The sequence below is a fragment of the Necator americanus genome, chromosome V, assembly GCF_031761385.1.
Source record: "Necator americanus strain Aroian chromosome V, whole genome shotgun sequence".
NCBI lineage: Eukaryota > Metazoa > Nematoda > Chromadorea > Rhabditida > Ancylostomatidae > Necator > Necator americanus.
This window is the reverse complement of record NC_087375.1, coordinates 16,175,779-16,190,581: the sequence shown is the minus strand read 5'-3', so window position 1 is coordinate 16,190,581 and position 14,803 is coordinate 16,175,779. Positions and strand designations below refer to the sequence as shown.

At 41.6% G+C, this 14,803-nt stretch overlaps 1 protein-coding gene across 3 annotated transcripts; it reads left to right on the top strand.

The window, feature by feature from the left end:
* Positions 1-269: 269 nt before the first annotated feature.
* On the top strand, positions 270-12,094 carry RB195_014043 (uncharacterized protein; the record flags this gene model as incomplete). 3 transcript variants are annotated; one of them, XM_064204143.1, is made up of 21 exons in its annotated part: positions 270-377; positions 443-568; positions 1,396-1,555; positions 4,081-4,218; positions 4,400-4,494; positions 4,825-4,974; positions 5,034-5,153; positions 5,224-5,412; positions 5,730-5,843; positions 6,111-6,242; positions 6,307-6,451; positions 6,521-6,598; positions 6,900-7,000; positions 9,098-9,269; positions 10,051-10,193; positions 10,260-10,371; positions 10,551-10,684; positions 10,755-10,908; positions 10,964-11,271; positions 11,608-11,750; positions 11,923-12,094. In XM_064204143.1, 21 exons carry the CDS (start codon positions 270-272, stop codon positions 12,092-12,094), a joined length of 2,994 nt encoding a protein of 997 aa, XP_064060022.1. The 3 variants fall into 3 exon arrangements, with proteins under 3 accessions (XP_064060022.1, XP_064060023.1, XP_064060024.1); XM_064204142.1 differs by having other exon boundaries at positions 9,083-9,269; XM_064204141.1 differs by lacking the exon at positions 270-377 and having other exon boundaries at positions 539-568; positions 9,083-9,269.
* Positions 12,095-14,803: the final 2,709 nt, after the last annotated feature.

Sequence of the window (14,803 nt, the reverse complement as noted above, 5' to 3'; positions counted from 1 at the left end):
ATAAGAAAACAACGTAGAATATGATAAAGTCAGCAAAAATACGATCCGTAGACTCAGTGACGCCGCCTTTTCGATAAGCCGATCGTTCAGCGCCGACTGGACGGACAGGTGAGATCCGGTTAGCATCATAGTGGAGCGCTTCAACGAAGGACGGCACGAGACAGTACAATTGATATGGGAGCGCTGGGCATAGATAGAGGATTGTGTGCTGAATTGATTAAAGTGGAAGAGGGGGAGTGGCCGATCGATCCTCGGCGCGAGCCTCACTGATGCCTCTGTGGGCGCGAGTGCCGTTGGCCGCGGGCGGCCGCACCGCGGTCCTCGCCGACGGTCGCGCGGCGCGCTTCTCCGCTACTCGCGCGCCTCGCAATTCCGCAGTACTGCACGCGGGTACTGCACTAGACTTCCGGCGACTCTGGCTGGGCGAGGTCCCTCGTCGCAGCAAACTCAGTGCCCCATCGCGACAATCACGTCCTCCGATGTCGCTATCGGGTCTAGCGCTCCAGCAGCCGCCGTCGAAAACCAGCTCGCTGAACAAATGTCGATCAAATTTTTCTCAGGACTTCAGGTACTTAACTGTGTTTTCTTGTTCCTTCTGTAAGGATGTCAAGCGGGAACTCCATCAGTATCTGTTCTCTCTGTTTTCTTCACAAACCAGAGCTTGTTCGCGTGCCTTGCTTCACAGTTCCGTCCAGTTAAAGTTGCTTTTGGGAAATTATATACAATAGAAAAGCGCTTTTCAAATTCGGCTAGTATATTGTGCCTTTTTTTTACATATTTTTTCTTTTCTTATTTCTGGTTATCATGCCCGAAACCGTACTAGGTGTGTCACTAACAGCAGCTGGGAACTGCTTCAACTGTGCTTAAATTTTCCCTGAACCTCATCATTCGGACGTTGGCCTTACGAGTTAATTGGATTCGAGAAAAGGCAATGCAATCAAGTACCCGATTTTCTTAATGCTTGGGGTCTATTTACTTTCTTACAACGCTAACGTTTCTTTCGTACATCGCTAACAATATTTTCGGAAATAAAATCGTTGAAGTAAGGGACCTGTATATTTTACGAGAGTGTTTGGCTGCACGACCTATAGTTTATAGTTCGAGTTAAGGCCATTTGAAAATTTGACTCAAGTAACCGTATAGACTAAGTTCCAAGATTATTCCATGTTGTCACGAAGTTTGTGAAAACGTTTTGTTTATATTTGCCTTGATTAATTTGAAGCGCAAGAAACAGTTGTTTTTTTGCCTTTTTGCAAAATGTGCGGATGGTCTGTAGTTTTCTTAGTGTTTTGCTACTGTTTGTTTCTAGGTGTGTTTCCTTATTGAAGGCTTGAAGGTTATTTCTGAAAGAAAAAAGCTTATACGAACAACTATGTTCTCATCCGAACACTTCAGGATCTGCTTGGTCTCTACGATGCTTCGATAGCGTCTACCAGTCACTCTACTGCCCACATACCACCCAGTAATGGCTTATTTTCACCGGCAGCTGCAGGATCGAGCAGTCTCCCACGTCGTAAAAGTGCTGGCGAACATAATCACGCCCTTAGTACTAGTGGTATGTTAGTTTACTCCTTTTATTCAATATTCGTTGCTTATTCCTAGTATAAGTGGGCTGCTTCTTGTGCGTCGTCGCTAACAATTTACTAGTACTTGCAGTAGAGGGTCCACGGAATGGATAGTTTTCATTGCAATGGCGTAGGCTTTATTTTGTTCTAAGCTTGCAGGCAGAAGTGAAATACTCTTATAACTCCATCGTGACGCAAGAATTTGATCCATAGCATTTCAACTCCGAAGAAGAGCAGTTGACCAAAGTGATTCTCCCTAACGATCACGTTCGACGGTTCATGTGTTGAACAACAACAACAACCTCAGTGTGAGAAGGGAAATGCTCACCCTTAGGATTGTGTCAACTCATTTTTCGGCTGTCTGTCTTATGAAATAGCAGTAGTATCGCTCGCTTGTTCGTAGCTGTTTCAGAATCGGAGCTGATAGACATGCTTGCTACTGTTTTAGGGAGAAACCATGGCCATGGCTTATATTCGTGTTTCCATTTGACTGCATTTTCTGCTATTTTTGTTTTCAAGTTGAAGGTCAAGGCATTTTTGTTAGACAGTCTCTGAATATTCTGCTATTCTATTCATTGTTCATACTCAGTAGGAGTGCATGCTCTGGTTAGCTCACTCGCTTTCAGAATCAGTACTATTTATTCCTACAACCTGTGCTTCCTCACTGCATTAAGTACCGGTCGTATTCACACCGGAACCAGTTATAATACGTGACTTTTGTAAAGAAGTTGCTATAAAATGATCCGATGAGATGGTAATCCAAGGGACATTGAAAGAATGTTATTCATCATTCGATCTTTCATCTTCAAGATCTTTCAAGACTTTGTAGATCATTCGAACTTAAGTTCGATGATGATTTACAAAGTCTTGAAAGATCTCGATACTAATCGTGTTTTTAATCAAACACACCTTCTAGTTGACTCCACTTAAAGGATGACCATCTAGTGAAATGCGGCTTTCTGAGTTCTTTTGCTATTTTCTTATAGGTTCATAGTTTATTTTCCTGATCGGCGTGGCCTTACTACAGCTTCTTCAGCTCGGAATTTTTTTTTATAAAATCTGTTATTTGTCAAATTTTGTCTACATTTACTTTGCCTTGCGATGACTATATCGGGTGCGATGTATCGAGGTAAAGCTTCAGAAACTTGATTTTTTTCTCGTCCCTATCTAAACATTTCTTTGTATTTTATTGCGCATATCTATCTATCTATCTATATGATATCTATTTATATGAACTGTCCGATACAAAGCAGTTGTGTATCACTTCTCCCTTCGCCTTCGACATTTTTTAAAACATCCTCTCGAGAGTTTTAATTGATTTTCTTGAGCTGCAGCCAAGATTGGTATTGATCGCCTTTATTAAACAACAGCTAACGTTTCGGCGTTATCGCCTTCGTCAGAGCCTGGAAAATTCAAAGTCATTAGTGATTTATCCTCTCAAGCGCCTCATCACCCTACAGAAAGTATCCAAACGGTAGGCAAACTTAAACAGCCACACATTGGCTAGTGCTTACCTGTTCAAAGACAGTCGAACATGGGCAATACATTTTCTCAAGAATTAGGGTTCCGTTTTCACTCTCACGCTTTTCTTTATACTCTTGACTTCAAATAAAGCGCGTGGTTATAATCTGTCAAGTCTGTCTGCTAAGGAACTAAACAGTAGATACAATGCGACCTGTGTGCATCTAGTCTAATAGAATTCCTCTTTACTCGTTGAGATCAAAAGCACACAGATTTAGGAAGGATGATAAATCCGTAACTATCGTGACGCACCATTTTTCTGTTAACGGCATCACCTCACGAATCTGTGGTACGGATTTCAGGTGGAGTACTCGTATACGGGATCGTAGATTATGGAGAGAAGGGTGGTTCCGTCCATTCCTTCCTAATTGCCGTAAAAAAAATGGCTCGGAAGATACGGCTTCGAGCGTCCCGGCGCGCTATTTTCTACAAGTTCGTTTGGACCGCGTCAGCTTCGTGCACGCGCCGCATCTCCCAGGCCGTTTTTTACGGAAATTACGAAGAAATGGACGGAATCACCCTCTCTCCATAATCTACTATGCCGTATACGAATACTCCACCTGAAATCCGTACCACCTCAGATTCGTGGGGTGATGTCCTTATTTTTTTTTTGTGGCTACTCCACTTGCTTTCTTATCGCAACCCAAAATAATTTTTTTAAAAGCGTGTTCATTATATCGTGGGAAATGTTTAGAAAGGTTGCGAACAAGCTAATTCGCAGTCGACGTCGTCTAGTCCGTCTGGTTTTGCTGAATAGAATATCTGATTCGTCCAAGTAAATCCGGCAATACTTACCAATTTTGCTAGGAAGAAAGGAAATTGGTTAATAGCTTCAATTATAGTTCGGGTCTTCGAATCTATAAAAAATAAAGTTTGGAAATTAAGATTTCATCACGTTGTATGTACAACGTTCTTCTCTGATGTAAACATTCAATTGCAAAGGTACAGTTGGTTTCGCTTCGCTCATTTGATTTCCTTTTTCGACACATTTCAGATGACGACGTGCAAATTAATAAGTGTTCTCATGATCGAAAAGTTCGATTTGATGATGAGCAACTCATTTCTGGGTACTGTGAGGCTTCCGCGCCGGCATTTGCGTCTGTTGGGGAAACACAGTGCGCAGGATGCAAAGGTCCGTTCTTCATAGAGCCAGCTAATTTTTCTTTAGAATGAATTTCCTTTTCTGTATCTACAAAGGAGTAGGTTACCACTCATCAAGAAGCTTAAGTTAACCGAATGTTCGTTCTTATTAGAGACGATTTTTTTTTGGAAAGTTTCTCGCTGCGATGAATGGTGTCCCAATACTTTTTCAGAAGGGCCTGATGTCGAAGAAATTCTAAAATGCTATCGAAGATCTTGCCAGAAATTAGGAATACCAACAATTGCATCAGTTGAGCGTCAAATAGAGGTTTGTTTCGGTTTTATGATAAAGTCGATATTTACAGAATGCATAAAAATGTTACGGCTGAATGAAAATATTTTTTCAAACGAGGGAAGGGTATTATCAGACTTTCTTAAAATGTAGTCCACATTTTCATTGCCTTCGTTGGCTTCTACCCAAGGATGGACTGTCAGCCTTTTATGTTTAGAGAGTTACTCTCAAAAAGTGCAAGGCATTTTGTCAAAAGCCATGACTGGGCAATAAAAAAAGGGTAGTCATGATATATTTGGTAAATCCTGTGTTTTGTGCTGGAAACAATAGGTTGGTTCATTTTTCAGAGCAAGTCCAATGTTTTAGAGACTGCAGCAATCATCGTGCATTCGACAGGAGGTTTTTTCACTGAAGGGTGAGCGTGTGTCAGCAGCTCAGATGGAGGCCCTCGAAGAAGTGTTCCGAAGAGTGCAGTTCGATACTGTTGACTTCGAGTACACTTTTCTGGATGACGATGTTGCTTTTTTAACTTCTTATCCGTCTCACCTGTCAGTAGTTCTTATCACAAAATTCAGGCGGCAGTAGCTCTGAGTGAGATGCTCGAGTTCTATGAATCAGCCCATAAGTTGAACCTTTCTTTCAACAAGCAAATAACAATTCGAGGATGGACAGACGTGTTCAAGGCGGTGAAAAATGTGCGTATTGCAAATTTTGTCCATTATGTACTCTTTGAGTCCTGTTTAGTAAGTACTTTGAATACTTTAGAGCAATTCGTTGCAAATGCTGAATTTGCGATATACTTCGCTTTCTGAGAAATCTCTGGCCGCATTATGTCGCATGCTTCGAGGTACCCCGCAACCTGTACTTGGTTGCTTGCACCTTGAAAACGTGAATTTATTTGGAAGGAATTTGTACAGTCTTGTATGTGCCTTGAAGTTCAACACTGTGCTCAAGGTTTGCGCTTTTTTTTTGCGGTTATACACCAGTACTGTTGCGTATGCTATGGTCGGGGTCAAAGCAACATGAGACAAGGTGCATTTGTGTAAGCGGCTGCGCCGTGCAGCCGAAGCGGCGCGGTTGAGATGGCGGTGGGAATCAACAAGGGACCATCGCCAACTGCAGCGGTGGATAGCGCTACCAAGTTTCCCCGCTCTATCTGCTACGCTCCACCGCACCGCTTTGAGCGCACCTGTACCGTGCTTGATTTCGTTTTGACCCTACTATACTTTGTTTTTGCTTAATCGATAGTGCTTTAAACCATAGAAATTCAGGAGCTTTATCTCGGTGAAAATAGTATACAGAGTGGTGATGGAGCTCATCTATATCAGCTGATATTGAACAATTTTACTATACAGATGATCGATTTACGTAATAACCAGCTAGGGGTGAGCGAACAATCCCTAAATTTTCCTTCACATTGTTTTTTATTTTCTTGTTGGATATGAAATACTATAGTATGGAATGTAAGGGAACACCAAATTGAATCTCATTTTTGATACACCATTTACAGCTTTAATAAAGAAGCGCATGGATGTCGAAGTTCGCATTTCATACTGGTAATTTGCATTACTTGAAAAACACTACGACGACAACCGTAGTAGCTGATTTAAACAAAAGAAAGGAACGTTCTACTGTGACATACTACTGTTTAGGATGGCGGAATTTCTAAGATTTGTGAAGCATTACGTAATCCAGAAGTTGTAAAGAAAAGCTCTCTCATGGCTCTTGTTCTCTGGAATAATAGAATAACTGCAGGAGGAATGGACTCCGTGGCAGCTGCTTTGGTACTTTTTTTTATTATTTCTTCTACCAAGACTATTCTCTCAGCAATAATTTTAATATTTCCAGTGCGAAAATCCTCATCTGGAAACTCTAAATATTGGCAGTAATCCACTCAGTGAAACAGGTGTTCAACGCTTGCGACCGGCATTGGGTGGAAACGGCAGTGGTCTGCGCAGGCTTGGTCTTCAAAACACTCAGATGACTTGTCAGAGTGTGTGCTAAGCTTGGTTTCGAAGACTTTGTTTGCTGCGCCAGTGATGACGAGGTAACAGCTGTTTAGGTGCAATACTGCTGGCCGAATGTCTTGCTGACAACTCTACACTGATACGTGTTGATCTTAGGGACAATCCTGGAATCGGTGAGACAGCAATTACTCTTTCTACTATATTACGACCAAAGCTCCAAATAATAATGGTAATGAATGGTAGATGGTAAGAGTTTTCGTTGTGACAGCATAGCTGATAGATGGCCGCATCCGCACTCATCCAACCGAGACTTTCACACACAAAGTCGACAAACTTGCTCCCGAGTTGTATGGGATATAATAATTATAATGATATTATTGTATAAGATATAATAATTATAATGAATCTTCGATGTTTAAAAATGCTTCGGCTGACTGTAGCTTTGAAGAAGACCGTTGTCACATCGCGCTTCAGGTTCTGCTGGTTTGCTTGCTATTCATTCAGCCATGAAAATCAACGGATCTATTACACTGCTGAATCTAGATCAGAGTTGTGTTGTCGCAACCAATGTCAAGGTGAGCCTCTCATTACCATCGAATAAGACCGGCACGTATAGAGGTCAGAATCGCGGTTGTCGACAACTATTTGATTACTGTTTCAACATCTCCAATAGAACCCTCAAAACTGTTTTTTGAAGAAGTGGAGAAGCAAGATATCTGCCTCATAAGTCGTTGTATTTAGTTTTGTTTAGTATCAGCAAAAGTTTTAACGCTAAATGTATTTGGAAATCATGCAGGACGATTAAGGTCGGATAATGTCCTGTTGCGATGTTGCACATGTTGTGCAGATTTTCCATGTAAACTTGTGAACGCCTTATTTGAAAGTTGACACATTCTCCAAGTCCTCTCTTCTTGAAACCTCGGCATTTGATAGTGTATTTATGTTTTCTTGTTATGCCAACGAGGTTTAGGTGAAACTTTTTTATTGGCCTGACGTTTAGACAAACTCGTCTTTTTCAAAGGCCTGAAAATGGTTCGAGGTCTTTGATACCATGCGTATCCCATCAAACTCCTCCTCTCTCCTCGCCAACCCTCGATATTGTTCCAAGTACACCACGCAAGACCTTAAAAGGAGAAAAACTGACCAGTTTCACCCACTAGCGGGGTTGGTAAACCACCGCGTTCTTAAAGATTGTCATCAAGGCGAATGAGATCTATGCACTGTGCAGTATCCTTAAGTGCTGGTGTGTGGATAACGTTAAGAAACTGCATGTGGGACAATCTTATAGCTCACAGAGTGTTACGAACGGCAAGAAGTAATTGGTAATTGATACGCACTCATTTTTGTTATTCATGGGCGGATTCCTGACCGAAATCCAGAATGCTTCCAATGCCTTCCTAGCAGATATTTCTTTCTCGTGCGCTAATATTGTACATTTTATTTCAAACTCATTATATACTGCACAGTGCGTAGATCTCATTCGCCTTGGTGACAATCTTTAAGAACGCGGTGGTTTACCTCGAACCATTTTCAGGCCTTTGAAAAAGACGAGTTTGTCGAAACATCAGGCCAATAAAAAAGTTTCACCTAAACCTCGTTGGCATAACAAGAAAACATAAATAAGTTGACACATTCTTTTTCTCGGGACTTTTAAAAGGAAAACAGTCAATTTTGTTGGAATTCATAATTGTTGTCGACGATTGCGTATGTACTCTTCTATTCACCACACTCGATGCATCAAACTTGCTATTGGAAGTTGAGGCGTTTGAATTTTTTTACGCGCTTCTTATTCTTTCTCCATCTCTAGCACCAAACGCATGAAGAATTTTCCTGCTTTGAACACTCTGTGTCTTAAAGGCATCACCCCACGAATTTGATGATGTGGTGTAGATTTACGACGGCCAAAGACTATACGGGGGCGTAGCAAAAACGGGTGGGATCTCGCTCATCTCTCTGAATCACTGTAAACAGACGGCTTCGAAATGCGGTTCCTTACGATGTTCTCTATTGCAACGCGCAACCCTTGCACCCCGCCCCCGCAGGCGCTTTGTCGAATGAAATGAATTGTCTATCGGGACGTCCGAATGGATTTCCGACGAATCGCAGGCGGGGCGCGTAACAATAGAAGACGTAAGGAACCGTATTCCGAATACGTCTGTTTACAGTGATGCAGGGAGAGATGAGCGAGATCATACCCATTTGTGCAATCTACGCCCCCTATAGTTTTAGGCCGTCGATAATCCATACCACGTCAGCTTCGTGAGGTGATGCCTCTAACGCATGCTGCCACGTTGCTGGAATATAACGCGATGATATGAATTCATTGCTTGTAATGATTACTTATGTCATTGGAGGGATCAACTGGCTACTAAGTAGTGTTCTAACGAGCAATGTATCCTTCTTTTAAGGCAGCATACAACACAATTTGGGGTGTTGGGTTCTTTTCAAGAATAGGGTGGAATTGAGAGGGATTGCGCTCATATTCCTAAGCTCGTTTTCCGTAAGTTCCCTCCAAACATTATCCAGGAATTTGATGTAAGCAATTCCTCGATAACTGTTACCCGTTCGTAAATCTCTAGATGTCAATTCTATCTTGAAGGCACGTTTCATGCATTCAGTGTGGTAAATTGAGCGTAGGTGAATGCGCAGCTGTACAGGTACGGGCATATCAGGAAGACTTCCGGCGCTACTACGAAGACATCAAACGTTACTGCGAACGAAATAAACTTGCTGCACAACAAAAAATGGATGGTTCGCCAGAAGTACCAACTGTCGAATCCGCACTGAAAAGCGACGAGCCAGATGGAGGAGAGGAGACTACACCGTCCATCGATACACCTGCAGGTACTTCCCTAATTTTCGGTCTTCTTATTCAAGCTCGATAATTATTCTTTAGACTTGGACTACTTAAGACTTTTGTTTTAGATTTCTTGAAGACTATTTTTGAGATTAGGGTTTAAAGTGGGATTTGAGGGCCAAGCAACACGAAACTGACGTGTAACGGAAACACCGGGAAGAATGTAGAGTACGGCTTGCAGATTTTAGATTACGTAAATGAGCGTGGCTCCGCTCAGTTCTCCTAGTTGTCCTAAAAACCGCTCTGGTTCCTACGAGGTACGTTAGAACGTGCCTCTACGCACACGTTCCGATTCTCTCAGCAGTATATTGATTGGTTTCACTTGAATAGACAGGTCAGGTAACATAATTAATCTCCAACTTCTCGCTCGTGGACGCGGCGCGTGTGCACAAAGGGAGGGAAGAGGGGGACAAGCGAAGGGGGACGGCGTTGCAACTGAAATCGTCGTAAAAATGGCGTGAAAGAGAGAAAAGATGTGTGGAAACACTCTGGATCCTTTAATCTACAACCTCATTCCTAGCCTTTCCCGAAGATGAGTGGAACCACGCTCATTTCTGTAATTTACGGCTAGAACTCTACCTTCTCCCTGGTGTTTCATACGTCAGTTTCCTGGTACGGTTTTTAATCTCCCGGCTTCTCTTTTTCAGTGGGTTCCACCTTGTCTTTCCAGTAGGGCTACTAACAGCCACAGAATTGTTTAGAAGTGGAGGTTTTAGATTTGATGAAGCAGCCAACATCATCTTCTTTCTGACTGGATTTCTTTTTCAGGTTTTGTTGCTACAAACGACGTAGACCTTTCTCCATCGCATTGTCAGCGTCCCCTATCAACGTTGACTGGATGCTCCAGAGCAAAGACGAAGTTTATGAGGAGTTCATCGTTGACTTGTGCTGAAACCGTAGCTGATATTCATGTGCGCTTTACTGAGTTGCCCATTTCTATCGCTTCTGCTGGGCCATTTAGCCTTTCATTTTTATAGGAGCGTATACAAGTAATGGGTGGATCGTGTCATTCGTTAGACGAGACCGACACAGACTCAACGAAAACAATCAAGAAGACTAGTGCTTCTACTCATGGCTCTGTAGGACTAGGTAATGAAAAGAAATTCAATTTATTAGAACAGAATATACAAAAATAAAGGGGGGATCTGCTCTTGAAGTTATTATTGTTCTTGTTCTAATTTGTTTCAACTAAAGGGTTTATATAATAACTAATACTTAGTCAAATGTAAAAAGGACTCAAATCATAACTACTGCAGTCCTTTTTTAAGCGGAGTGGGGTTCTTTGCCAGCTCTTTCACAAGCAAATGAGGCAACGAAGCCAGTTGTACGGAAATTGCGTCGGTTCTCAGTGTCACCTTCTTCTTCAACTTTTGATGTTTCTACAGCTTCTGGCAAGCCAGCGGTTCGTTCGGATTTTTGTGTTGTTGCTGCTGAAGGATCAGCTTCCTTTTCCTTTTAACTCATACTTTCAGAATTCTTCCATTCAACAAATTTCAATTCGGCCGAGTAGCTTGGTAATAGGGATTCCAAACCAGATTACTATGAATGAAGGCCCACTGTCAGCTCCTGTTCATTCATCGTGCCTTTCTGAATCTGCTGTTGGGTGGCCATCTTATTCAGAGAAAGGTTGGACATGTCGTTTTTGTTTTGCTTCGCTAACAAGCTACGTTTGTAAATTTAGTGACCATCCGAAGAAATCCTGAGAAGGAGCGAGATAATGAAGAAAAGACTGTCATCACAGAACAGCAAAACACGGATACTGAAAAAGAATCTGCTCACTCAGAACATGTTGTTTCATTCGAGCACTCTGGATTACAAACCAGAGTTGATTTCTTCAAATCAAATACGTGTTCGAACGAAGAAGTTACCAGTAGAAATCCCGCGCAAGATAATAGTAGCCGATCGAGTAGTGAGGAGCAGAGAATCTCTGCCGAAGAAGACGTCAAGAGAGATGTTCGCATAGTGATTGCTGACCTCATCAATTACGTGGTAGGTCCCGCACAACGCATTTGATAAACATATCTAATCTGGCATCCTCTTTTGAATGTTTTCTGGAAGTATAGGAAACTTGGGGAAATTTCTTTATTGCTGCTCTACAGCGCTGCCCGTTTCCCTACAATCCATATGTTTATTTCATTTATTTGTTACTGACCCTATGTCGTTTCAACTAACTCAATCCTTCAAGCGCGTAATCATGTTCTGGGCTAATGCGGAAATACACCTATGTTGGAGTTTTAATTTTGTGCACACTTTTCCTAGCTTCATCATTTCAAAAGGTCTACCAAAGTTTCAAAAATGAAATACTGAATGCTCCCTCTGCTTCAGGTTTACGAGGAAACATCAACAATCGAAAGAAAGCGGTCATTGCTTTTGCAGGCGACAGTGTTTTCAGACAGAGAGCTAGGCATTTTGAAAGGGCAGACCGTAGAAAGCTCACCCCAAGGAAGAAACGTCGTTACACCATCTAGGTTACTTTTAGTTTTCTTTTAGTACGTTCTATGCCTTTTTTTTGGTTTCTTTTTATGGTGATGATCATTAGTTTCGTTCGGAGACCGAAGGAACTTTTTTATAATTTTGTTTGAAGAAAATAGCAACATCTCCAAGCTCCAATGTGTATAGAATGCATAGCTTTATTTTCAGGATGGTTAATATAGCTGAAGAAGTTGCTGAGGAGACTGAGGAGATGGTCGTTTCTGGAGTTGTGCGTTCACTTGTACGTGAAGTCCTCAGGCGAGAAAAGGAAGAGCTACGAAATACACTGGATAGGCGACGAAGAAGAGCTGGTACCACAACAGCGAGTACCGCTGTTTGACCCTAACTCACTTGTGATTCTTTACTTTCCTCAGTTTTCTCGTTGAATTGTATCACAGAATATGTCATGCACTTCAAAAGTGTTTCTGGTAGCAGTCATGTCAACAGTCACTGCTGGTACAGTTGGCTTTAAACCGGCGATAAAATAAGCCCGGTCTACCTCGTCGCTGTTGGTGCGCGATGGTGATGTCTTCACATTGTTAAGTCTTTTTTAAGGCACCGCCCATGCTCTTAGCATTCTTGCATGAATTCAGGAATGTTCAAGCGCATTAACGCACTGACCTCACACCTGTTACAGCTTTCGCACAAAATGCAATAATGATGTGGCATCTAGAGCGTGGACTGTTTTTCCATTCAGTTTTTTTTTTCAATTTATGGTATGGTATTGCGGGCTGCAGCGCCCACAACAATCAGTATTGCAGTTCTACTTCAGAAGTAGAACTTTAGCACTTTTAATACCTTTCCGTTAACCTTAAACCTGTTCTTTTTTCGTGCCATTCATATGTGTAGGTTCACAGATCAAATTTAAATGGGCTTTATTAGCGTGGATGCTGCCTGTACACTTCGCACAGAGCTACTAGAAAAAACGTGCCACTCTGCTGCCACTTTAGCTCGGTTGCCTTCTCTATTTCCCTTGTCGTTGACTCTTTCCCGACCTATTTATTCATCTATCACATCTATAAGTTGTGATCTCATCACTGCTTAGAGCATGTTTATTTCCCTTCGTAATCAAATGGGAGTGTCTGATTCGCCAATACCGTCCCACAGTTTGGGTATAATTATTTATGTTGATGTTAGCTGTTCTGTAAGATTGTTTTTTAGAAGGCTCCTTTACGACTGTACATAGCGACCTCCCTTTTCGTATAGAAAGTCGTTTATCTGTGATTCTTTTTGGACTGAGTCATTGCATGCTGTTTTTAGTCATTAGATTCGGTATTGTGTTTTAAGAGATGTTGACTGTACTGTAACCTAATACTGTCTTCCAACTTCATATTTTGAAAGACGTAACTATGTGCGTATGTGTATATGCGCTGCTTGGTGAATGGCTAGTTGTAGCAGATAATATTTTGTATACATATGTAGAGTTTAAGAAAAGGGCAAAGCACCATTATAGATAAAGGTTCTTTTTTTCTTCTGAAAAACGGAGGAACAGTTAAAGATCTTCAAGAATTACTAGAATCTAAGTATGACTACCTATGACCTAGTAAGTATGACTTACCTTACTTAGCATCCCATGACTAGATTGCTCGCATCTTTGCTCGTCTCCGAACATCGAGGTGATCTACGTAACTTTCTTGATCTACAGTAATAAAGCACACGGAATCCATGCATTCACTGCCGTTCCATATCCTATGGGAATTGTCGGCTCGTTGTTACTGTTCAAGGATGCCCAACAGAGATGTTTGCATTGTAGAATGGCAAATTTCACACCATCACTTTGAGGAGACATCTTTACGCGTACACGCTGTCTTACAGCGGTAGTTGCATCTACTTGCGTGACTATGGCTAGAAATCTATTGTTATATTCTGATAAAACACTAACGAAAACTATTAACAAAAATTTTTTTTATCTCTGTAGGTGACACGGCTCTCTCCAAATCGAAATGTTCAGAAATGAGAGGAAATACCTGCTTCTCGAATAGAGCTCAAAAAAAAAAAAAAAACTAGGAAAAGTAAGGACGCAAGATTTTGCCGCAGTATAGAAGACAAATTACGTCTGTATCACCTTGCAAAATTGTACTCCTTGAAATTTATGCAATCTTTAGCAACAGCGTTCGTTTCCTTGCGCTGAATTGTGGAACACTGTCGAGTGAGCTCCAACAAACCCCTGTTTAGCCTTCTGCGTTATCTCTATGTGACGTTTGCTGTTCTACGTTAGGAGGGGAAATTTGTTATTTTTTTCAGCTAGTTTTCAAAAAAAGCAAGGAAAAGTAGCAACAAATGGGGATTTTGTACAGATATGGATAAAACCTGTCTGCACAATGAAAATTACTGCGTCGTTATCCAGCAACTAATGCAACTTTGCGCTAATTTTATTCTTATTTCTAGTTGCAGTTTTTTTCTTTTGAATAGTAGTATGGAAGATAGTCATTGTTGGATGAGAATGCAGAAGTCTCACTTCTGTCTAGGACTGATCTCTGACTGTTTGAGAAAAGTAGCAATCACACAGTAGCGCTGCACAAAATGAACAGTGTATATTTCTGCTTATAATGTCCCGCTTTGTTTACCGTACACTAGATTTTTTATGCCCTAATGTGAGTCCATTAAAAGACAGCGTAATAGTAGTTGATAGAGTTTGGGGGTATAGATTACGAGTGGGAGTGGCACACTAATCTGTTCTGTAAAACGGCGTTTATTTCCACGAGTTACGTGAAATGGTCCCAATGGTCAATTGTGCACGCAGCGCATCCACGAGCGAACAGTCGATAGATTAGTGAGGTCTCCTCACTAGGAACAAAAGCTGTTCCCTCACCATTTTCAGGATGATTAGGGGGCCTGAGTGGAGCCACGCTCATACTTGTAATCTACACCAAACTCTATATTTTTTGCTGGTATCAAAACTGTCAGTTTCGTGACACTGTGCTCCTAATAATAACTCTGCTCCCTTCTTTCTCTTGCACTTCTTAGCCATTTAATCGTAAGCTTCGGACGGGATCGATCTGCTTGAACAATCTACCCACACACAACCACATCCAAACATGCGCGTGTG